At 46.4% G+C, this 25,955-nt stretch overlaps 2 protein-coding genes across 2 annotated transcripts in view; both read right to left on the minus strand.

Annotated features, from left to right (window-relative positions):
* LOC141203898 (uncharacterized) overlaps positions 1-25,955 on the minus strand; it is a 252,388-nt gene that overhangs the window by 2,196 nt on the left and 224,237 nt on the right. The gene's annotated exons all lie outside the window — the stretch shown is intronic.
* On the minus strand, positions 482-14,483 carry LOC141203903 (gastrula zinc finger protein XlCGF66.1-like). The gene is made up of 6 exons (XM_073663876.1): positions 14,409-14,483; positions 2,732-3,112; positions 2,525-2,648; positions 2,344-2,441; positions 2,055-2,145; positions 482-1,014 (listed from the first exon to the last, which is right to left on the minus strand). Exons 2-6 carry the CDS (start codon positions 2,906-2,908, stop codon positions 638-640), a joined length of 867 nt encoding a protein of 288 aa, XP_073519977.1. The 5' UTR covers positions 2,909-3,112; positions 14,409-14,483; the 3' UTR covers positions 482-637.

Here is a 25,955-nt window from a genome sequence, read left to right on the forward strand (position 1 = left end):
AGGAAAAAGGCTTCTCCCCTGTGTGAGTTCTCTGATGTGCAATAAGAGTTGATTTCTCTGTAAAATATTTCACACATTCTGAACATGAAAATGGCTTCTCCCCTGTGTGAGTTCTCTGATGTATATTAAGATACGATTTCTGTACAAAACATTTCCCACAATCTGAACAGGAAAAAGGCTTCGCCCCTGTGTGAGTTCTCTGATGAGTGATAAGAGTTGATTTCTTTGCAAAACACTTCCCACATTCTGAACAAGAAAATGTCTTCTCCCCTGTGTGAGTTCTCTGATGAGCAATAAGAGTTGATTTCTCTGTAAAATATTTCACACATTCTGAACATGAAAATGGCTTCTCCCCTGTGTGAGTTCTCTGATGTATATTAAGATATGATTTCTGTACAAAACATTTCCCACAATCTGAACATGAAAATGGCTTCTCCCCTGTGTGAGTTCTCTGATGTGCAATAAGAGTTGATTTCTCTGTAAAACATTTCCCACATTCTGAACATGAAAATGGCTTCTCTGCTGTGTGGGTTCTCTGATGTGCAATAAGAGTTGATTTCTCTGTATAACATTTCCCACATTCTGAACAGGAAAATGGTTTCTCTCCTGTGTGAGTTCTCTGGTGCCTAATCAGAAATCAAATGTTGTTAAAACATCTCCCACACTTGGAGCAAGAAAATCTATTCTTCGCTGTGTGAATTTTTTGATGTTTAAGAACAGACTTTTTGAGAGGAAAACTATTTGTATATTCTGAATGTGAAAATGGCTTCTTTGCATTAGGAGCAGTTTGTTTTTTAATGCTTATTTTGTGACTTTGATTTTCCTTAGTAGTCGGTAATGAATCAGAAGACAGGACCTGTTTCATAGGATCAGATGACAGATCTTTGCTGTGAAGGGATGATGGTATATCTGGGGAAATGTCATTCACTTCAATTATATCCTGTGGGATCTGAAAACCGTCTGATTTGAAAATTGAAGATGTCAGCTGTCCCTCTGATCTCCTGGTACAGTTATCTGCCAAGAATAAAACCAATTATTATTTTTTAATAAAAAACACTTGAATTTTATATTTTTGAACATTTCTACTTAAACTGTCTGTAAATAAAGGCAAGTTATATAAAAAAAAATCACTTATTCACCAGGACAATGACCATCTAATAGAAAACCTCATAGGATGAACCAGTAGAGCGTCGTGTTCAGCTGTTTGTTCATTCTGCCTCCCAAATATGGAGTAAAAGGCGCAGGCTCTGTCCAGCCACCAAGATTAGGGAGCCTGGGACCGGTAGTACCATCCAGTCTGGCAGTATGGGTGTGTGTGCTGTCCAGCTGGAGTAATCTGCTCCCTGTTTCAGCCATATGGAAAGCACCGAAGCCTATTAAAGCTGGAAGCATATTGCCGGAAGCTGCCAGATCCAGCCTTGTTCTCCTCTGGTCCAGTCCTCTGTGCTCAGCTCAAGGCTTGTGTATTTGTTTCCGGTTGTGACCTCGGCCAGTTTACTGACTACTCTCGTGTCTTCTGATTTTGTATTTTCTCTGCCCTCTTGGTTCTGATCCGGCTACCTGATTATTCTTCTTCCCATCTCACTCCACAGAATAGCAGGTAACAGCAGGTAATATTCAGCAGCACAGAAGGGAGAGAAGGTAGATTCATCCAATAAGATATCAGGGATCTAGGAAGCCAACAGCATCATTACCCTCCGCTTTCTCTTACAGACCCATCAGAACATTTCTTCAAGTGATTTTCTCACTTGTCAGCACTTTCTACGTACGCTGTCATTTGGCTTTGTAGTTTACAGATTGGGGCAGGTAACGGTCAGCGTCTTCTAATCCCAGGGGGCAGGTGGATCCTCCAGGTTGTAAGTTCTATAGAAAAGGGCTTTCACAATTACACAAAGTAAATTGAATATTTTTGGATGGAGGAGAATGTTGAGGTCTAGCGGCAAAATGGTGATCACACGACTGTGATACGGCCGGACTACACGACTGATAAAGCAGCCACAGCCGGTGACAGAGAAGAATCTGTGACATCTCTGCATTTAGTGGTTACTACTCACCTGGGTAGTCATATGTAGGAATCTCCTCTTTACACCGCTCATCACCCCTCATATATGTTTCTGTAGTATTAATATGGGTCAGATCTTCACCCTGAAACAAATATTGTAAAACTCACAGACAGATGGAGAAGTCCCATCTATGATCAGCTCTAATCCTGCCATCTCCACCGTTCTCATTACACAAGTATAAACTATATAACCCTGGTGGATAAAACAAGACTGAGCACAAGACCTTCACAGCCGTCTACACATCATAGGGGAGATCTCATGACACCTTCTCTCCACCTACCTGATGATCCTGAGGAGCATTGGGATCTTCTTGTTTACAGTCCTGTGGAAGAAGAGGACGGGGACATCTCTCTGGTGTTGTCCTCTTACTGGATAGATCTGGAGGAAACACATACAGGGACTGAATTCATTCTTTACATAGAGATAATTATAGGCCATGTGTATTTAGTCCTGTCTATTACCTGGTGATGTGAGGGGCTGGGGAACCTCCATCATGACGTCCTTGTACACATCTTTGTGTCCTTCTAAATACTCCCACTCCTCCATGGAGAAATAGACAGCGACATCCTGACACCTTATAGGAACCTGACACATACAATGATACCGTCATCTCCCCAATCCCTTCATAGTGTTACTGTATAATGTCCCAGCATTCCCAGCAGTGTCACCTCTCCAGTCAGCAGCTCAATCATCTTGTAGGTGAGTTCTAGGATCTGGTCATTGATGTCCTCATGTATCAGGGGGTAAGGTGGAGGCCCCGTGATTAATCTCTGGTTATGGAGAGACACATTAATAAATCTCACTACAGACATTTCCAGAGTCCTCACCTCTCCAGTTCTGTTCATCTGTTATTCCCATAGATAAGAATGATGTAATGTGACGTCATCAGAATCTCTCACGTCTCCAGTAAGCCGGAAGAGGATCTCTAGGGTGAGGTGTAATATCCTCTCCACCATCTTGTCCCTGTCTATATCCATCTTTGATAGGTAAATCAGGAAAATTTTCTTATATAGACGATCTTCACTGAGAGGATCCGGTATTGTAGACACCTGAACGAGAAGAAGATGAGCCGATGTAACATCATAAAAATCCTGTATAATAATACAATTACTGGAGATAATAAGGGAAACATATGAGGAGATTTATTATTTTTTAGTTTTTTCTTTACATCTAGTAATAAAACCTATATATTTTAGGCCACAGACAACAAGAGATTTCTTCCTCGAAGTCTGCAGCTGAATATGTTTCTCATAGACTCACCTTCCATAATTCTCGTCTCATTTTCCGTCACTGGAATTGGCATTAGCAATAATGCAGGAGATATTTATTTCACGTGACATGAGAAATAACTAATTCATGATGAGGCAACATCTTCTACTACGGATCTAAAACCATATTTGGAGACAGTCCGTCACTGACTACATCTCCACTGGCCGTCTGTATGAATATTTCCCGTCTTCCCCAGACTGTAATCTTCTATCAAGTTAGATCTCATGTCTGATTCACACACAGAAGTTTGAGGCTTTTATAAGAGCTGTTTTGTTTGCACAAATGCCGCGGACAGAAATTATTTGATACTAAAGTCTACATGTACAGTGTATTATGGGTTCTATTTCTAGCCTTAGGCTTTCTTATAATACAAGAAAAAAAACAGAAAAAAAGCAGATATTAAAAGGTTTCAAAAGAAAATTTGCACCAACAATTCTTGTAAAAAGAAAAAAACATCCAAAAAGTAGAAGACACATTTTGTAATTTTTTTAACATGTTATGAACTCTTTTGGGCACCAGAACATAGATGTACACCTCAGGGATGGCACAGGTGCGGCTGCAATAAAATCCCTGGCAGTTTAACCACTTGCTCCTGCAAAAAGCAAACAAGGCATCTAAGAAGGTGTGACAGAGTTCAGCTGAATGCCCTCCTCCCCCAAGTACTGGGCCTGTAATGTACAAAAGTCTATTAGGCCGGGCCAGAGGCAGAGTTCCATAACTTACTTTTTAACGCCTCCATAAACATTAGACTAAAGTTACATGGAAGCACTGATTTTGGTCGACTATATAATGTATTTGGGGACCTCCCTACAGATGCAGTCAGTCATACAAACCACAGGAAAGCTGGAATATTTGTGTATGGGGGAGTCTGGAGAGATAGCCGTCTGCCAAATGATCGTTCAGCCAACACTTATCTCATGTGTATGGGCCGTTAGTATTACACTGACAGGCAGTGATAATACACGGCACTACAGTAGTATAGTGCATCACCTGAGCAATCAAAGGCTTCGGTGTTGTATCATCGCACTAATGAGAATTATTTTAAAAAGTTTATAAAAAAGGTTTAAAAAAAGTTTTAAAGTGAAAATATCAGTTTTAGCAAAAATAAATATTTGTCACTATAAGGAAAACATGCATATAATGAGAAAATGGAGAGAGATGTCAGCTCACTGTTTATTTAATGTACCTTGTCTGAAGAACACAGCATGGAGCCGCCCTGCCTAAGGGGCATAATGGGGGCATTACACTGTGTGGGGGGGCATCATGCATACTGCATAAGGGGCATAATGGGGGCATTACACTGTGTGGGGGGGCATCATACATACTGTATAAGGGGCATAATGGGAACATTACACTGTGTGGGGCATCATACATCCTGCATAAGGGGCATAATAGAGGCATTACACTGTGTGGGGGCATCATACATACTGCATAAAGGGCATAATGGGGGCATTACAATGTGTGGGGGGCATCTTATATCCTGCATTAGGAGCATAATGGGGGCATTACACTGTGTGGGGGAATCATACATACTGCATAAGGGGCATTACACTGTGTGGGGGCATCATACATACTGTATAAGGGGCACAATGGGAACATTACACTGTGTGGGGCATCATACATCCTGCATAAGGAGCATAATGGGGGCATTACACTGTGTGGGGCATCATACATCCTGCATAAGGGGTATAATGGGGGCATTACACTGTGGGGACATCATACATTCTGCATAAGGGGCATAATGGGGGCATTGCACTGTGTGGGGGCATCATACATCCTGCATAAGGGGCATAATGGGGGCATTACACTGTGTGGGGGCATCATACATCCTGCACAAGGGGCATAATGGGGGCATCATACATACTGCATAAGGGGGATAATGGGGGCATTACACTGTGTGAGGGCATCATACATCCTGCATAAGGGGCATAATGGGGGAATCGTACATCCAGCATAATGGGCGTAATGGGGGCATTACACTGTGTGGAGGCATCATACATAATGTATTAGGGGCATAATGGGGGCATTACACTGTGTGGGGGGCATCATGCATACTGCATAAGGGGCATAATGGGGGCATTACACTGTGTGGAGGCATCATACATAATGTATTAGGGGCATAATGGGGGCATTACACTGTGTGGGGGGCATCATGCATACTGCATAAGGGGCATAATGGGGGCATTACACTGTGTGGGGGCATCATACATACAGCATAAGGGGCATAATGGGGGCATTACACTGTGTGGGGGCATCATACATCCTGTATAAGGGGCATAATGGGGGCATTACACTGTGTGGGGGCATAATACATCCTGTATAAGGGGCATAATGGGGGTATTACACTGTGTGGGGGCATCATACATACTGCATAAGGGGCATAATGGGGGCATTACACATCCTGTATAAGGGGCATAATGGGGGCATTACAGATCCTGTATAAGGGGCAAAATGGGGGTATTACACTGTGTTGGGGCATCATACATACAGCATAAGGGGCATAATGGGGGCATTACACTGTGTGGGGGCATCATACATCCTGCATAAGGGGCATAATGGGGGCATCACACTGTGTGGGGGGCATCATACATCCTGCATAAGGGGCATAATGGGGGCATTACACTGTGTGGGGGCATCATACATAATGTATTAGGGTCATAATGGGGGAATCGTACATCGTGCATAATGGGCGTAATGGGGGCATTACACTGTGTGGGGGAATCATACATACTGCATAAGGGGCATAATGGGGGCATTACACTGTGTGGGGGCATCATACATAATGTATTAGGGGCATAATGGGGGCATTACACTGTGTGGGGGCATCATACATACTGCATAAGGGGCATAATGGGGGCATTACACTGTGTGGGGGCATCATACATACTGCATAAGGGGCATAATGGGGGCATTACACTGTGTGGTGGCATCATACATCCTGCATAAGGGGCATAATGGGGGCATTACACTGTGTGGGGGCATCATACATCCTGTATAAGGGGCATAATGGGGGCATTACACTGTGTGGGGGCAACATACATCCTGCATAAGGGGCATAATGGGGGCATTACACTGTGTGGGGGCATCATACATCCTGCATAAGGGGCATAATGGGGGCATTACACTGTGTGGGGGCATCATACATACTGCATAAGGGGATAATAGAGGCATTACACTGTGTGGGGGCATCATACATACTGCATAAGGGGCATAATAGAGGCATTACACTGTGTGGGGGCATCATACATACTGCATAAGGGGTATAATGGGGGCATTACAATGTGTGGGGGGCATCTTATATCCTGCATTAGGAGCATAATGGGGGCATTACACTGTGTGGGGGCATCATACATACTGTATAAGGGGCATAATGGGAACATTACACTGTGTGGGGCATCATACATCCTGCATAAGGAGCATAATGGGGGCATTATACTGTGTGGGGCATCATACATCCGGCATAAGGGGTATAATGGGGGCATTACACTGTGGGGACATCATACATTCTGCATAAGGGGCATAATGGGGGCATTGCACTGTGTGGGGGCATCATACATCCTGCATAAGGAGCATAATGGGGGCATTGCACTGTGTGGGGGCATCATACATCCTGCATAAGGGGCATAATGGGGGCATTACACTGTGTGGGGGCATCATACATCCTGCATAAGGGGTATAATAGAGGCATTACACTGTGTGGGGGCATCATACATACTGCATAAGGGGCATAATAGAGGCATTACACTGTGTGGGGGCATCATACATACTGCATAAGGGGTATAATGGGGGCATTACACTGTGCGGACATCATACATTCTGCATAAAGGGCATAATGGGGGCATTACAATGTGTGGGGGCATCATACATCCTGTATAAGGGGCATAATGGGGGCATTACTCTGTGTGGGGGCAACATACATCCTGCATAAGGGGCATAATGGGGGCATTACACTGTGTGGGGGCAACATACATCCTGCATAAGGGGCATAATGGGGGCATTACACTGTGTGGGGGCATCATACATCCTGCATAAGGGGCATAATGGGGGCATTACACTGTGTGGGGGCATCATACATCCTGAATAAGGGGCATAATGGGGGCATTACACTGTGTGGGGGCATCATACATACTGTATAAGGGGCATAATGGGGGCATTACACTGTGTGGGGGCATCATACATCCTGCATAAGGGGCATAATGGGGGCATTACACTGTAGGGGGCATCATACATCCTGTATAAGGGGCATAATGGGGGCATTACACTGTGTGGGGGCATCATACATCCTGCATAAGGGGCATAATGGGGGCATTACACTGTGTGGGGGCATCATACATCCTGCATAAGGGGCATAATGGGGGCATTACACTGTGTGGGGGCATCATACATCCTGCATAAGGGGATAATAGAGGCATTACACTGTGTGGGGGCATCATACATACTGCATAAGGGGCATAATAAAGGCATTACACTGTGTGGGGGCATCATACATACTGCATAAGGGGTATAATGGGGGCATTACACTGTGGGGATATCATACATTCTGCATAAAGGGCATAATGGGGGCATTACAATGTGTGGGGGGCATCTTATATCCTGCATTAGGAGCATAATGGGGGCATTACACTGTGTGGGGGCATCATACATACTGTATAAGGGGCATAATGGGAACATTACACTGTGTGGGGCATCATACATCCTGCGTAAGGAGCATAATGGGGGCATTACACTGTGTGGGGCATCATACATCCGGCATAAGGGGTATAATGGGGGCATTACACTGTGGGGACATCATACATTCTGCATAAGTGGCGTAATGGGGGCATTGCACTGTGTGGGGGCATCATACATCCTGCATAAGGGGCATAATGGGGGCATTACACTGTGTGGGGGCATCATACATCCTGCATAAGGGGTATAATAGAGGCATTATACTGTGTGGGGGCATCATACATACTGCATAAGGGGCATAATAGAGGCATTACACTGTGTGGGGGCATCATACATACTGCATAAGGGGTATAATGGGGGCATTACACTGTGCGGACATCATACATTCTGCATAAAGGGCATAATGGGGGCATTACAATGTGTGGGGGCATCATACATCCTGTATAAGGGGCATAATGGGGGCATTACACTGTGTGGGGGCAACATACATACTGCATAAGGGGGATAATGGGGGCATTACACTGTGTGAGGGCATCATACATCCTGCATAAGGGGCATAATGGGGGAATCGTACATCCAGCATAATGGGCGTAATGGGGGCATTACACTGTGTGGGGGAATCATACATACTGCTTAAGGGGCATAATGGGGGCATTACACTGTGTGGAGGCATCATACATAATGTATTAGGGGCATAATGGGGGCATTACACTGTGTGGGGGCATCATACATACAGCATAAGGGGCATAATGGGGGCATTACACTGTGTGGAGGCATCATACATAATGTATTAGGGGCATAATGGGGGCATTACACTGTGTGGGGGCATCATACATACAGCATAAGGGGCATAATGGGGGCATTACACTGTGTGGGGGCATCATACATCCTGTATAAGGGGCATAATGGGGGCATTACACTGTGTGGGGGCATAATACATCCTGTATAAGGGGCATAATGGGGGTATTACACTGTGTGGGGGCATCATACATACTGCATAAGGGGCATAATGGGGGCATTACACATCCTGTATAAGGGGCATAATGGGGGCATTACACATCCTGTATAAGGGGCAAAATGGGGGTATTACACTGTGTGGGGGCATCATACATACAGCATAAGGGGCATAATGGGGGCATTACACTGTGTGGGGGCATCATACATCCTGCATAAGGGGCATAATGGGAGCATCACACTGTGTGGGGGGCATCATACATCCTGCATAAGGGGCATAATGGGGGCATTACACTGTGTGGGGGCATCATACATAATGTATTAGGGTCATAATGGGGGAATCGTACATCGTGCATAATGGGCGTAATGGGGGCATTACACTGTGTGGGGGAATCATACATACTGCATAAGGGGCATAATGGGGGCATTACACTGTGTGGGGGCATCATACATAATGTATTAGGGGCATAATGGGGGCATTACACTGTGTGGGGGGCATCATACATACTGCATAAGGGGCATAATGGGGGCATTACACTGTGTGGTGGCATCATACATCCTGCATAAGGGGCATAATGGGGGCATTACACTGTGTGGTGGCATCATACATCCTGCATAAGGGGCATAATGGGGGCATTACACTGTGTGGGGGTATCATACATCCTGTATAAGGGGCATAATGGGGGCATTACACTGTGTGGGGGCATCATACATCCTGTATAAGGGGCATAATGGGGGCATTACACTGTGTGGGGGCAACATACATCCTGCATAAGGGGCATAATGGGGGCATTACACTGTGTGGGGGCATCATACATCCTGCATAAGGGGCATAATGGGGGCATTACACTGTGTGGGGGCATCATACATACTGCATAAGGGGATAATAGAACATTACACTGTGTGGGGGCATCATACATACTGCATAAGGGGCATAATAGAGGCATTACACTGTGTGGGGGCATCATACATACTGCATAAGGGGTATAATGGGGGCATTACACTGTGGGGATATCATACATTCTGCATAAAGGGCATAATGGGGGCATTACAATGTGTGGGGGGCATCTTATATCCTGCATTAGGAGCATAATGGGGGCATTACACTGTGTGGGGGCATCATACATACTGTATAAGGGGCATAATGGGGGCATTACACTGTGTGGGGCATCATACATCCTGCATAAGGAGCATAATGGGGGCATTACACTGTGTGGGGCATCATACATCCGGCATAAGGGGTATAATGGGGGCATTACACTGTGGGGACATCATACATTCTGCATAAGGGGCATAATGCTGGGGTAACAGTGTGCGTGTTGCTGACGCCAACAAGTTCAACAAACTTATAAAGAAGGCTAGCGCGACGGTGGGCCTACAGCTTGGGACTTTTGAAGAGGTGGTAGAGGATAGGATTAAGAAGAAGTGCAGAGCTATAATGGGCAACAACACACACCCGCTTTATGAACTGTTGGCGAAACAGAAGAGCACATTCAGCAATCGCCTAATACAACTAAGGTGTAAAAAGGAAAAATACAGGAGATCGTTTGTTCCAACAGCTATGGGGGTGTTTAACAAATGTCTGAAAAGCAATGTCTAAAGCATTCCAAATGTTATGTTATCATATGTGTCATGTTCGAGATCTGTGTTCTGCTGCTGTGATACCGCAATTTCCTCCGGGATAAATAAAGTATATCTTATCTTATCTTATCTTAATGGGGGCATTGCACTGTGTGGGGGCATCATACATCCTGCATAAGGGGCATAATGGGGGCATTGCACTGTGTGGGGGCATCATACATCCTGCATAAGGGGCATAATGGGGGCATTACACTGTGTGGGGGCATCATACATCCTGCATAAGGGGTATAATAGAGGCATTACACTGTGTGGGGGCATCATACATACTGCATAAGGGGCATAATAGAGGCATTACACTGTGTGGGGGCATCATACATACTGCATAAGGGGTATAATGGGGGCATTACACTGTGCGGACATCATACATTCTGCATAAAGGGCATAATGGGGGCATTACAATGTGTGGGGGCATCATACATCCTGTATAAGGGGCATAATGGGGGCATTACACTGTGTGGGGGCAACATACATCCTGCATAAGGGGCATAATGGGGGCATTACACTGTGTGGGGGCATCATACATCCTGCATAAGGGGCATAATGGGGGCATTACACTGTGTGGGGGCATCATACATCCTGAATAAGGGGCATAATGGGGGCATTACACTGTGTGGGGGCATCATACATACTGTATAAGGGGCATAATGGGGGCATTACACTGTGTGGGGGCATCATACATCCTGCATAAGGGGCATAATGGGGGCATTACACTGTAGGGGGCATCATACATCCTGTATAAGGGGCATAATGGGGGCATTACACTGTGTGGGGGCATCATACATCCTGCATAAGGGGCATAATGGGGGCATTACACTGTGTGGGGGCATCATACATCCTGCATAAGGGGCATAATGGGGGCATTACACTGTGTGGGGGCATCATACATACTGCATAAGGGGATAATAGAGGCATTACACTGTGTGGGGGCATCATACATACTGCATAAGGGGCATAATAGAGGCATTACACTGTGTGGGGGCATCATACATACTGCATAAGGGGTATAATGGGGGCATTACACTGTGGGGATATCATACATTCTGCATAAAGGGCATAATGGGGGCATTACAATGTGTGGGGGGCATCTTATATCCTGCATTAGGAGCATAATGGGGGCATTACACTGTGTGGGGGCATCATACATACTGTATAAGGGGCATAATGGGAACATTACACTGTGTGGGGCATCATACATCCTGCGTAAGGAGCATAATGGGGGCATTACACTGTGTGGGGCATCATACATCCGGCATAAGGGGTATAATGGGGGCATTACACTGTGGGGACATCATACATTCTGCATAAGGGGCGTAATGGGGGCATTGCACCTGTGTGGGGGCATCATACATCCTGCATAAGGGGCATAATGGGGGCATTACACTGTGTGGGGGCATCATACATCCTGCATAAGGGGTATAATAGAGGCATTACACTGTGTGGGGGCATCATACATACTGCATAAGGGGCATAATAGAGGCATTACACTGTGTGGGGGCATCATACATACTGCATAAGGGGTATAATGGGGGCATTACACTGTGCGGACATCATACATTCTGCATAAAGGGCATAATGGGGGCATTACAATGTGTGGGGGCATCATACATCCTGTATAAGGGGCATAATGGGGGCATTACACTGTGTGGGGGCAACATACATCCTGCATAAGGGGCATAATGGGGGCATTACACTGTGTGGGGGCATCATACATCCTGCATAAGGGGCATAATGGGGGCATTACACTGTGTGGGGGCATCATACATACTGTATAAGGTGCATAATGGGGGCATTACACTGTGTGGGGGCATCATACATACTGCATAAGGGGATAATAGAGGCATTACACTGTGTGGGGGCATCATACATACTGCATAAGGGGCATAATAGAGGCATTACACTGTGTGGGGGCATCATACATATTGCATAAGGGGTATAATGGGGGCATTACACTGTGGGGATATCATACATTCTGCATAAAAGGCATAATGGGGGCATTACAATGTGTGGGGGCATCATACATACTGTATAAGGGGCATAATGGGAACATTACACTGTGTGGGGCATCATACATCCTGCATAAGGAGCATAATGGGGGCATTATACTGTGTGGGGCATCATACATCCGGCATAAGGGGTATAATGGGGGCATTACACTGTGGGGACATCATACATTCTGCATAAGGGGCATAATGGGGGCATTGCACTGTGTGGGGGCATCATACATCCTGCATAAGGGGTATAATAGAGGCATTACACTGTGTGGGGGCATCATACATACTGCATAAGGGGCATAATAGAGGCATTACACTGTGTGGGGGCATCATACATACTGCATAAGGGGTATAATGGGGGCATTACACTGTGGGGACATCATACATTCTGCATAAAGGGCATAATGGGGGCATTACAATGTGTGGGGGCATCATACATCCTGTATAAGGGGCATAATGGGGGCATTACACTGTGTGGGGGCATCATACATCCTGCATAAGGGGCATTACACTGTGTGGGGGCATCATACATCCTGCATAAGGGGTATAATAGAGGCATTACACTGTGTGGGGGCATCATACATACTGCATAAGGGGCATAATAGAGGCATTACACTGTGTGGGGGCATCATACATACTGCATAAGGGGTATAATGGGGGCATTACACTGTGGGGATATCATACATTCTGCATAAAGGGCATAATGGGGGCATTACAATGTGTGGGGGCATCATACATACTGTATAAGGGGCATAATGGGAACATTACACTGTGTGGGGCATCATACATCCTGCATAAGGAGCATAATGGGGGCATTATACTGTGTGGGGCATCATACATCCGGCATAAGGGGTATAATGGGGGCATTACACTGTGGGGACATCATACATTCTGCATAAGGGGCATAATGGGGGCATTGCACTGTGTGGGGGCATCATACATCCTGCATAAGGGGTATAATAGAGGCATTACACTGTGTGGGGGCATCATACATACTGCATAAGGGGCATAATAGAGGCATTACACTGTGTGGGGGCATCATACATACTGCATAAGGGGTATAATGGGGGCATTACACTGTGGGGACATCATACATTCTGCATAAAGGGCATAATGGGGGCATTACAATGTGTGGGGGCATCATACATCCTGTATAAGGGGCATAATGGGGGCATTACACTGTGTGGGGGCATCATACATCCTGCATAAGGGGCATAATGGGGGCATTACACTGTGTGGGGGCATCATACATCCTGCATAAGGGGCATAATGGGGGCATTACACTGTGTGGGGGCATCATACATCCTGCATAAGGGGCATAATGGGGGCATCATACATACTGTATAAGGGGCATAATGGGGGCATTACACTGTGTGGGGGCATCATACATCCTGTATAAGGGGCATAATGGGGGCATTACACTGTGGGGGGCATCAGACATCCTGCATAAGGAGCATAATGGGGGCATTACACTGTAGGGGGCATCATACATCCTGTATAAGGGGCATAATGGGGGCATTACACTGTGTGGGGGCATCATACATCCTGCATAAGGGGCATAATGGGGGCATTACACTGTGTGGGGGTATCATACATCTTGCAGAAGGGGCATAATGGGGGCATTACACTGTGGGGGTCCTGTACTCTGAGAACAATACGTTTCCTCCCTTCCTGTCTCCATAGTTGGGTCGTATGTATCTATTACAGGAAACAAAACAGAAACCTTAAGATTCTTATAAAGGGGCAACACAAGACCCCCAAAAGAGCCTCCGTGCTGAAGGGGTTAATGCCCCCTGCGCCCAGTAATGGGGTCTCCACATACCTCCACCTGCAGAGCCGCCACCACATATATGGCTGTTGTGTGCGCACAGGACCTGTGATGAGGTCACAGGAGGGGAGGAGTCAGGGGTCACATGATCAGGGGCCTCAGTGGATGCAGGACTCTGCTGTGCTGGTTGTCATGGTGCTGGATGAGCTGAAGTTTATGTGTGGGGTCAGGAGGGGTTTACAGTGTGGATGTAGCAGAGCTGTGTGTGTACGAGGTGTACGGAGCAGAGCCGCGTGTGTACGAGGTGTACGGAGCAGAGCCGCGTGTGTACTAGGTGTACGGAGCGGAGCCGCGCGTGTACGAGGTGTACGGAGCGGAGCCGCTTGTGTACGAGGTGTACGGAGTAGAGCCGCGTGTGTACGAGGTGTACGGAGCAGAGCCGCGTGTGTACGAGGCGTACGGAGCAGAGCCGCGTGTGTACGAGGCGTACGGAGCAGAGCCGCGTGTGTACGAGGTGTACGGAGCGGAGCCGCGCGTGTACGAGGTGTACGGAGCAGAGCTGCGTGTGTACGAGGCGTATGGAGTGGAGCCGCACGTGTACGAGGTGTACGGAGCAGAGCCGTGTGTGTACGAGGTGTACGGAGCGGAGCCGTGTGTGTACGATGTGTACGGAGCAGAGCCGTGTGTGTACGAGGCGTACGGAGCAGAGCCGCGCGTGCATGAGGTGTAAGCAGCGGAGCTGCACATGTACGAGGCGTACGAAGCAGAGCCACGCGTGTACGAGGCGTATGGAGCGGAGCCGCTCGTGTACGGAGCGGAGCCACACATGTACGAGGTGTAAGGAGCGGAGCCGCACATGTACGAGGCGTACGGAGCGGAGACACGCGTGTACGAGGCGTAAGGAGCGGAGCCGCGCGTGTACGAGGTGTACGGAGCAGAGCCGCGTGTGTACGAGGCGTAAGGAGCGGAGCCGCGCGTGTACGAGGTGTACGGAGCAGAGCCGCGTGTGTACGAGGCGTAAGGAGCGGAGCCACACATGTACGAGGTGTAAGGAGCGGAGCCACACATGTACGAGGTGTACGGAGCGGAGCGGAGCGTGTACGAGGCGTATGGAGCGGAGCGTGTACGAGGCGTATGGAGCGGAGCCGTGTACGAGGTGTTCGGAGCGGAGCCACGTGTGTACGAGGTGTACGGAGCGGAGCCGTGCGTGTACGAGGCGTTAGGAGCGGAGCCGCACGTGTACGAGGCGTACGGAGCGGAGCCGCGCGTGTACGAGGCGTAAGGAGCGGAGCCACACATGTACGAGGTGTAAGGAGCGGAGCCGCACATGTATGAGGTGTACGGAGCGGAGCTGCGCGTGTACGAGGCGTATGGAGCGGAGCCGTGTACGAGGTGTACGGAGCGGAGCCACGTGTGTACGAGGTGTACGGAGCGGAGCCGTGCGTGTACGAGGCGTAAGGAGCGGAGCCGCACGTGTACGAGGCGTACGGAGCGGAGCCGCGCATGTACGAGGCGTATGGAGCGGAGCCGTGTACGAGGCGTATGGAGCGGAGCCACGTGTGTACGAGGTGTACGGAGCGGAGCCACGTGTGTACGAGGTGTATGGAGCGGAGCCACGTGTGTACGAGGCATATGGAGTGGAGCCGCACGTGTACGAGGTGTACGGAGCGGAGCCACGTGTGTACGAGGCGTATGGAGCAGAGCCGCGCGTGTACGAGGTGTACGGAGCGGAGCCACGTGTGTACGAGGTGTACGGAGCGGAGCCACGTGTGTACGAGGCGTATGGAGTGGAGCCGCACGTGTACGAGGTGTACGGAGCGGAGCCGTGTACGGAGCGGAGCCACGTGTGTACGAGGTGTACGGAGCAGAGCCACGTGTGTACGAGGTGTACGGATCGGCCAATAGCTTTTGAGCAACATACAATCCCCTTAAGTGACCCCATTTCGGACACTGTACCCACCAGGGAAGTCATCTGGGGTGTAATGGGCGTTCTTATCCCCAGGTTTCTCACTGATTTCTTTACCGCTCGGTTGTGTGTAAATAATATTACATTTGCTCAGAGCCGCAGCGAGGGGTTCAGCCAGGGGAGGACACACCGCCGATGCAGCCGCAACCGGGCCCAGAGGTGGAGGGGCCCATGCAGGAAGGGGCGTACTGCTCAGGCAATAGACCACGTAGCTGCTATGGGACCCCTCAGTCAAGGGTCCCGATGCTGCTTAACCCCGTCCACTCCAACCCGTAATGATTTTTGATACCCAGGGCAGAGTGCGGGCATTGAAAAAGGGGGCGTGTCATGCAGGAGAGGCGGCAGCCAATGAACGTTTCCCCATCAGACTGATGAGAGCGCTCATTGGCTCCTGTGTCCGTCCTCCTGCAGGGACTTACACTGGGTCTTCTGCCTCCTGCTGGTCCCTTCCCAGCAGCATCTCCTCAAACAGTAGAGGGTGGGGGAGAACAGTTCACAGCATGCAGGGGCAGGAAGCTGAAATCAGGCCTATCTGCTGTGTCCCCTCCTCCACAGTGGGTCCTGCAGCCCTTTCCAGAAGACCCTGATACCATTAAAGATTAGTATAAGAGAGTATGTATATGTGTGCTGGGCTGCCACCAGGAAATTCAGGCCCCATGCTGGCAAAATTTTTGGTTCCCCTTGAGACTCCGCCCAGGCTCCACCCCAGCTCCGCCTCCACTCCTCGAACCTTCCACAGTCACACCGCCCACTCTTGGAAAAACTCCACTTCTGCACCAAGTCCTGAGGGTTTGTGCCCACGGTCAGGAGCCGCCTGTGTCCCAGAAGCTGTGAGATAGCCACGTGGCTTTTGCCCTCATTTTATGCAATTGAGTGGCGCGATTTTTTTTTTGTAAATGTAGACTTTCCTCATAGATGTTAGTCTGTGGAGAAAGTCCACATGTGAACCCGCAAGAGAAATTGACACGCTGCGGGTCTGAAAGACGCACCGCATGTCAGTTTCCACGGGTGATCCGCAGGTGCACAGAATCGCATAGTTGACATGGGATTTCTAGAAATCCCATGCACTATTCTGTAACACCTGGCCACTGCAGGTTTGATGCCGCATAAACACGCAGTGTCAAACCCGCAGCGGCTCCTGACTATGTGCACATACCCTAACAGTTCCCATAGAACACCAGATCACACACATAGCCAGCAGATTTTGTTTTGGCCAAAAGATTTTGTAAGCCGCCACCACAACAAGGTAGACTCTCCTGGCCGGGGCCTGCTCTACTCTAACCTATTAAACATTTCTTAAAATATCCAGTACTCTTTTTAAGTATATTTTTATTTATTTTTCTTTAAGGGAATTTGTCACATACATTTTTTAAAATGACCAATAATATCACATACCAGGGACTAATACCGCCACACTATGACCAGACCACATAGTGACCAAATATTACTACTGTACATACAAGGAACAAATAACACCACACGATGACTGGCGTACATATTACCACCACATAGTGACCGAATAATACCACGTACAAGGGACAAATACCGCCACAACATGACCAGACCACATGTTACCACCAGATAGTGACTGGTGAATATGGATCATTAATGAAAAAACACAATATCAATTACCATAAGTGCTATTATACACAGAAGCTCTGTACATAGTATACAGTGTATAGTGTCAGTGTCCAGGTAATACAAGGATCACCAGTGACATTATACACAGGTGCTCTGTATATAGTGTCAGTGTACAGGTAATACAGGGATCACCAGTGACATTATACACAGCAGCTCTGTATATAGTGTACAGGTAATACAGTGATCACCAGTGACATTATACACAGGAGCTCTGTATATTGTGTCAGTGTACAGGTAATACAGTGATCACCAGTGACATTATACACAGGTGCTCTGCATATAGTGTCAGTGTACAGGTAATACAGGGATCACCAGTGACATTATACACAGGAGCTCTGTATATAATGTCAGTATACAGGTAATAAAGGGATCACCAGTAACATTATACACAGGAGGGAGGGTTAGGGAGCAGCAACACTGAATCCAAACAGGGTGAAGATAGTCCACTGAAGAGTGCCGGTTCCGCTGGTGAGCACAGCCATTTGAAGAAAACGAAAAGGAGAAAATCGGCACTCCAACAGGTAAAATATGAAAAATCGTTATTGGACCATTTAAAAACAGGAGAAAAATGTAAAATTCTTACTCATTTCTGGTGCTGGGGTTGCATCCTTAGTCATAGGAGATAAGAAAAGGACAATTAAGTCATATATATACACGCACAATGGAGTCACATGACACAAAATGAGAAATCAATTAGACATGCAAAAGGTGTGCAAGAAAAATCACAGCCACAGTTCACATTGAAGGCAATTAGATCAAATACAGACAAGGTGATCATTGCAAGAATCACACAACAAGCTACACATGCAAAACACCATGATGGTGAAAAATAAGATAGAATTAAACCTCATACTCTTGTTCATGCTTATTTGTATCCCACTCTGTATATAAACTGTTTATTGCAGGAAATTTGTGTAATAACCACCGATGTTTGTTACCAGGGGATTAGCCATATAGGAACACAGCTCCGGGATTAAGTATGCAGGTGAGAGATCACAGGGTTAAAATATTGTAAATGCCATCAACCGTTATCACAACCAAACCAGAACCAAAGGGACCAGTTTACAGTGGGTCCGGAAAGTATTCAGACCCCTTTAAATTTTTCACTCTTTGCTTCATTGCAGCCATTTGGTAAATTCTAAAAAGTTCATTTTTTCTCATTAACCCCTTTAAAGCCCATGAAGTACTAATACGCGTCAGTGCCCTGGGCTTTAAAAGCCTGACCCGTATTAGTACGTCATCACGATCGCGCGCGCACACAGGCTGTGCGGGCGCGATCGCCGCCGGGTGTCAGCTGATTGTCACAGCTGACACCCTGTACTATGTGCAGGGAGCGGTCCCGCACCGCTCCCAGCACATTAGCCCCCGCAATGCTGCGATCGAAGTCGATCGCAGCATTGCGGAGGCAAGGGGAGGTGATCTCAATACTCACCTCCTCTTCCGGCCTCCAGCGCTGTGTGCCGCGGCTTCCCGGGTGTTGCCATGACGACCCGATGTCGTCATGACAACATCCGGGTCACCAGACAGCAGGAAGATTGTTTGAACATGCGCAGTGCATCTCCAAACTATCTTCTCCCTGTCCAGCGCTGACTGTTTTTTTTTCCACTTTTTCATTTTTACGTATCAATTTGTGAAGCACCTGGGGGATCCAAGTTCTCACTATGCATCTAGATAGGTGCCTTGGGGGGTCTAGTTTCCAAAATGGGGTCACTTGTGGGGTGTTTCCACTGTTTAGGCACATCAGGGGCTCTCCAAACGCAACATGGTGTCCGCTAACAATTTGAGCCGATTTTCCATTCAATTTGTTAGCGGACACCATGTCGCGTTTGGAGAGCCCCTGATGTGCCTAAACAGTGGAGCTCCCGAACAAGTGACCCAATTTTGGAAACTAGACCCCCAAGGCACCAATCTAGATGCATAGTGAGCACTTGGAACCCTCAGGTGCTTCACAAATTGATTCGTAAAAATGAAAAAGTGAAAAAAAAATACTTTTTCATTTTTACGAATCAATTTGTGAAGCACCTAGGGGTTCCAAGTTCTCACTATGCATCTAGATAGGTGCCTTGGGGGGTGTACTTTCCAAAATGGGGTCACTTGTGGGGGGTTTCCACTGTTTAGGCACATCAGGGGCTCTCCAAACGCAACATGGCGTCCGCTAATTATTCAAGCAAATTTTACAATCAAAAAGTCAAATGGCGCTCCTTCCCTTCCGAGCCCTGCCGTGCGCCCAAACAGTGTTTTTTCCCCACATATGGGGTATCTGCGTGCCCAGGGGAAATTGCACAACAAATTTTGGGGTCCATTTTTTCCTGTTACCCCTGCGAAAATAAAAAAAATTGGGTCTAAAGTAACATTTTTGTGAAAAAAGTTCAATGTTCATTTTTTTCTTCCACATTCCAAAAATTTCTGTGAAGCACCTGAAGGGTTAATAAAGTTCTTGAATGTGGTTTTGAGCACCTTGAGGGGTGCAGTTTTTAGAATGGTGTCACTTTTGGGTATTTTCTGTCATAAAGACCTCTCAAAGTGACTTCAAATGTGATGTGGTCCCTAAAAAAATGGTTTTGTAAATTTTGTTGGAAAAATGAGAAATCGCTGGTCAACTTTTAACCCTTATAGCTCCCTAACAAAAAAAAATTTTGGTTCCAAAATTGTGCTGATGTAAAGTAGACATGTGGGAAATGTTATTTATTAACTCTTTTGTGTGACATATCTCTCTGATTTAAGGGCATAAAAATTCAAATTTTGAAAATTGCTAAATTTTCGCCAAATTTCCATTTTTTTCACAAATAAACGCAAGTGATATCGAAGAAATTTTACCACAATCATGAAGTACAATATGTCATGAAAAAACAATCTCAGAATCAGGGGGATCCGTTGAAGCGTTCCAGAGTAATTACCTCATAAAGTGACAGTGGTCAGAATTGTAAAAATTGGCCTGGTCATTAACGTGCAAACGACCCTCGGGGGTAAAGGGGTTAAAGTACACTCTGCACCCCATCTTGACCAAAAAAAACCCAGAAATATAGAAATTTTTGCACATTTATTAAAAAAGAAAAACTGAAATATTACATGGTCATAAGTATTCAGACTCTTTGCTCAGACACTTATATTTAAGACACATGCTGTCTATTTCCTTGTGATCCTCCTTGAGATGGTTCTACTCCTTTATTGGAGTCCAGCTGTGTTTAATTAAACTGATAGGACTTTATTTGGAAAGGCACACACCTGTCTATATAAAACCTCACAGGTCACAGTGCATGTCAGACCAAATGAGAATCATGAGCTCAAAGGAAATGCCCAAGGAGCTCAGAGACAGAATTGTAGCAAGGCACACATCTGGCCAAGGTTACAAAAGAATTTCTGCATTACTCAAGGTTTCTAAGAGCACAGTGGCCTCCATAATCCTTAAATGGAAGAAGTTTGGGACCACCAGAAGTCTTCCTAGACTTGGCCATCCAGCCAAACTGAGCAATCGTGGGAGAAGAGCCTTGGTGAGAGAGGTAAAGAAGAACCCCAAGATCACTGAGGCTGAGCTCCAGAGATGCAGTAGGGAGATGGTAGAAAGTTCCACAAAGTTAACTATCACTGCAGCCCTCCACCAGTTGGGCCTTAATGGCAGAGTGGCCCGGTGGAAGCCTCTCCTCAGTGCAAGACATATGAAAGCCCTCATAGAGTTTACTCAAAAACACATGAAGGACTCCCAGACTATGAGAAATAAGATTCTCTGATCTGATGAGATGAGGATAGAACTTTTTGGTGATAATTATAAGCGGTATGTGTGGAGAAAACCAGGCACTGCTCATCACTTGCCCAATACAATCCCAACAGTGAAACGTGGTGGCAGTATCATTCTATGGGGGTGTTTTTCAGCTGCAGGGACAGGACGACTGGTTGCAATTGAAGGAAACATGAATGTGGCCAAGTACAGAGATATCCTGGATGAAAACTTCTTCCAGAGTGCTCTGGACCTCAGACTTGGCCAAAGGTTCACCTTCCAACAAGACAATGACCCTAAGCACACAGCTAAAATAACAAAGGAGTGGCTTCAGAACAACTCTTGACCATTCTTGACTGGCCCAGCCAGAGCCTTGACCTAAACGCAATTGAGCATCTCTGGGGAGATCTGAAAATGGCTGTCCACTGTAATGCAGCAGCATTACTGTAATGGTCCAGGGTGTGTTTTGGCTGACCATGTACCTCCCTCTCAGGTGACTGGTCACATGACTGTGACATCACACAGGTCGTGTGCACACAGAAGGTCTGATCACATGACTGTGACATCACACAGGTCCTGTGTGTGCACTGGATGGATATATATACCCTGGTAGATTTGAGACAGGTGTGAAAGGCATGAGGCCTGTTCCCGTGTGGGACACCGTTAGTGTGAGGCCTAGTGAAGAGTCCTGAAAGGCAGAGGCTGGATGTCAAGTGTGAAGACATACCAGTAGCCTTTGAGGGTACAAGGGCTGGAGACCCCCATCTGGGAAAGCCGGCTTGGAAGGCAAGAGTCCTGGAAGGCGAAGGCTGGATATTGTAGGTGAGAAAACATACCAATAGCCTTGGAAGGGACGACGGCTGGAGACCCCCATCTAGGAAGCCGTAAAGCCACAGTGGTGGCAGAACCAAACTGACTGAAGCAGCTAAAACCCGGCAAAGGTAAAAACACTGCTTGATGTGGACATTTATATTATTACCTTGCTGAAGGTTGTACCTGGAGCCAAGTGGGCGTAGCTGCCACTGGAAAGGCTCGTGGACATTATATGTGTGATATGCGGTTTATGATAAAATAATAAACTGCGGCATTGTGAAATACCGGAAAGACATGGCATGTGTGCTTTAATTGACCCGGTGAGGAGAGTGTCCCCCAGTATGATGACTAGCGCTGATTTACACCACCAACATTCACCATCCAACCTGACGGAACTGGAGAGGATCTGCAAGGAAGAATGGCAGAGGATCCCCAAATCCAGGGGTGAAAAACTTGTTGCATCATTCCCAAGAAGACTCACGGCTGTACTAGCTCAAAAGGGGCTTCTACTCAATACTGAGCAAAGGGTCTGAATACTTATGACCATGTGATATTTCAGGTTTTCTTTTTTAATAAATTTGAAAAAATTTCTACATTTCTGTTTTTTTTCAGTGAAGATGGGGTGCAGAGTGTATGTTAATGAGGAAAAAAATGAACTTTCTAGAATTTACTAAATGGCTGCAATGAAACAAAGAGTGAAAAATTAAAAGGGGTCTGAATACTTTCCGTACCCACTGTACCTTCTCTCCCTTCTGTGCGGCTGAATGTGCTCATATGGTCCCTACAAGACCAGGTCCAGTCTTTCTGACCAAACTTCACTTTTATGATCGACAACATTAAATGTCCAGTGAGGGCCAAGTGTGAATTTCTGTACAATAACAACAGAGTTTCCCTTTATCCTGACTCTTCATTTTCTTTCTAAACCGGCTAACTTCAAACAGCGATAAACTGTACAAAACACATTACACCTGTGCCATGATATATCTCTAAGCTGTGCGTGGCTGATGGCTGTAATATACATTTATTCCCGCCGGCAGGAGATGTGGTGGCATGGCTCGAGTCCTGGTTTCATGGATTCACTCCACGTCATAAATTCCATTATGTTTTTGATCCTAATGAATTCAGATTCCTGTACAATCTCTCCTGAAATGGGGGCACTAATACTTTCTCTACTCTTCTGGTCAGGATTCATCATACCTCCAATGGTCCACCATAAATGAGTGTAAATCAGATTTAGTGTTGCCCTCCACCCAAACATACCTTATTGTTGGCAATGTAACATGTTTTATCATTGCATGTCTTTTTTTTGTATAGGTTAATTCTGTATGATAGTTTGATTGTGGTGTGGTCGGCCTGCCTCACTTATGTGAGTTTGTAACTCCCTGGTAGTTTAAAAAATGGTCTCCATTGCCTCTTCCAAATGCCTGAGACCAAAATTTAAGACACCTCAGCTTTGTACTAGTATAAAAAGTTCTCTTTAAATGTCTTACGATACTTTAGATTGTCAAGAGCCACCGAGCCCCAGGCTCTATTTACCCCAGAGAGGTTTCACCACTAGCTGTTACTCATGTTTTACTGATGAAGACTGTTGCGTTTAATATTTTCAGTAGATGTTTTATTGTCTGCATATTGTCCTTTCCTACAGCTAGTTCTGTGTTCCTGATCAGGCTCCATTCTTCAAATCTGACGTCTTGTCACTTTATATGGTGATAACTTTGAAATTCTTCACAAAGGATAATAGGAAACAAATGGACCTTACAAATTATTTCCAACTACTCTTGAATCCGGCAATACCCTATATGCGGTTGTACACTACTGTATGGGCACATGGCAGGATAAGAAGGAAAGGAGCGCCATTTGAATGCAGATCTTGCTGGGATAGTTTGCAGACACAATGTATTGGGGGCACTGTTCATGGTCACCTGTGAGTTCAAAAGATGGCCACCGCAAACAGGCTTGGTGCGATCCACTCTGTATTCCAGATCCCAGGGATTGCCTTTCTCATCACCTTTTATCCCTCTACATGGATCTGGACTTAGACAGAGACCCCTAGGCTTGGGCCACGGTGTTACCTGCTGTTCTGTGGAGTGAGATGGGAAGAAGAATAGTCAGGTAGCCGGGTCAGGACCAGGAAGGCAGAGAAAATACAAAATCAGAAGACACAAGAGTAGTCCGTAAACGAGCCGAGGTCACAACAGGAAACAAATACACAACCCGGGAGCTGAGCACAGAGGACTGAACCAGAGGAGAACAAGGCTGGATCTGGCAGCTTCCGGCAATATGCTTCCAGCTTTAGTAGGGTGCGGTGCTTTCCAATTGGCTGAAGCAGGGAGCAGATTACTCCAGCTGGACAGCACACACACCCATACCGCCAGACTGGATGGTACTACAGGTCCTAGGCACCCTAATCTTAGTGGCTGGACAGAGCTTGTGCCTCTGTGCCTTCCAGGGCTTCTGGTTCCGACGTCTCCTCCATTACCAGAGCCTCTTGCAGAATTAATTAAGCTGCTCCTGGTAACAGAAGCAGACGTCGCAAGAGCGGATCCCAGAGAAGATGGGACACACCATATGCAGAAGCCTAGGAAACCTGTCATCAGGATTTTGCTAAGTACACAACAAGCATCTCAGTTTAGCGCCGTTATACTGATTAAAATGATACCTAGGTTGAAGAAATCCGTTTTGTGGTTCTTGTTTCATATGTGTGTGCAGTTTTGAGTTAATGAGATGCTTGTGCTCCAGGGTGGGCCTGTGGACGCGGCTTTTTTGGTGCTCTGGCCTTATTGTCATCATTCTGGCTTAAATGACAGGTCACTGAACCTTCAGCAAAATTACTGTTATTTTGAACAGTTAAGCAAGTTGAAGATGAAATGATCTCTAAAAGGCCTAAAGTTCAAGATGACACATTTCCTTTGTATTTTAGGCAAAAAAAAAAAAAAATATATATATATATATATATATATATATATAATAACAGAGGGTGTTATGTTTGCATCAAGAATTTGTTGAAATTTCATTCAATCCATTCTTCCCTCTACCCGTGAAATGTTCCCCGTGCTATTGGCTGTAACACAACCCCAAAGCATGAATGATTCACTCCCAGGCTTAATAGTTGGTGAGATGTTCTTTTCCTGAAATTCTGTGTCCTTTCTTCTCCACACATATCTTTTGATAAATGTGGCCAACGAGTTCTACTTTAACCTTATCGGTCCAGTGTAGTGGTTTCCAAAATGCATCAGACTTTTTTAAATGTTCTTTTGCGTACTCCTGATGCTGAATTTTATGGCGAGGACGCAGGAGAGTTTTTCTTCTGATGACTCTTCTATGAAGGCCAATTTGTGCAGGTGTCTCTGAACAGTAGAACAGTGTACCACAATTTCAGAGTCTGCTAAATCTTTCTGAAGATCTTCTTCAGTCAAGTGGGGGTTCTGATTTACATCTTTAGCAATCCTAAGAGCAGCTCTCACTG

The sequence above is a fragment of the Phyllobates terribilis genome, unplaced genomic scaffold, assembly GCF_046119375.1.
Source record: "Phyllobates terribilis strain yellow unplaced genomic scaffold, ASM4611937v1 Scaffold_130__1_contigs__length_5004896, whole genome shotgun sequence".
Classification (NCBI taxonomy): domain Eukaryota; kingdom Metazoa; phylum Chordata; class Amphibia; order Anura; family Dendrobatidae; genus Phyllobates; species Phyllobates terribilis.

Coding starts and splice junctions, on each gene's coding strand:
- LOC141203903 (XM_073663876.1), bottom strand. CDS start 2,908: ATGAACAGAACTGGAGAGGTGAGGACTCTGGAAATGTCTGTAGTGAGA. Junction 2,442..2,524: donor CCAGCCCCTCACATCACCAG/GTAATAGACAGG, acceptor TGTTTCCTCCAG/ATCTATCCAGTAAGAGGACA. Junction 1,015..2,054: donor TCCTACATATGACTACCCAG/GTGAGTAGTAAC, acceptor TATTCTTGGCAG/ATAACTGTACCAGGAGATCA.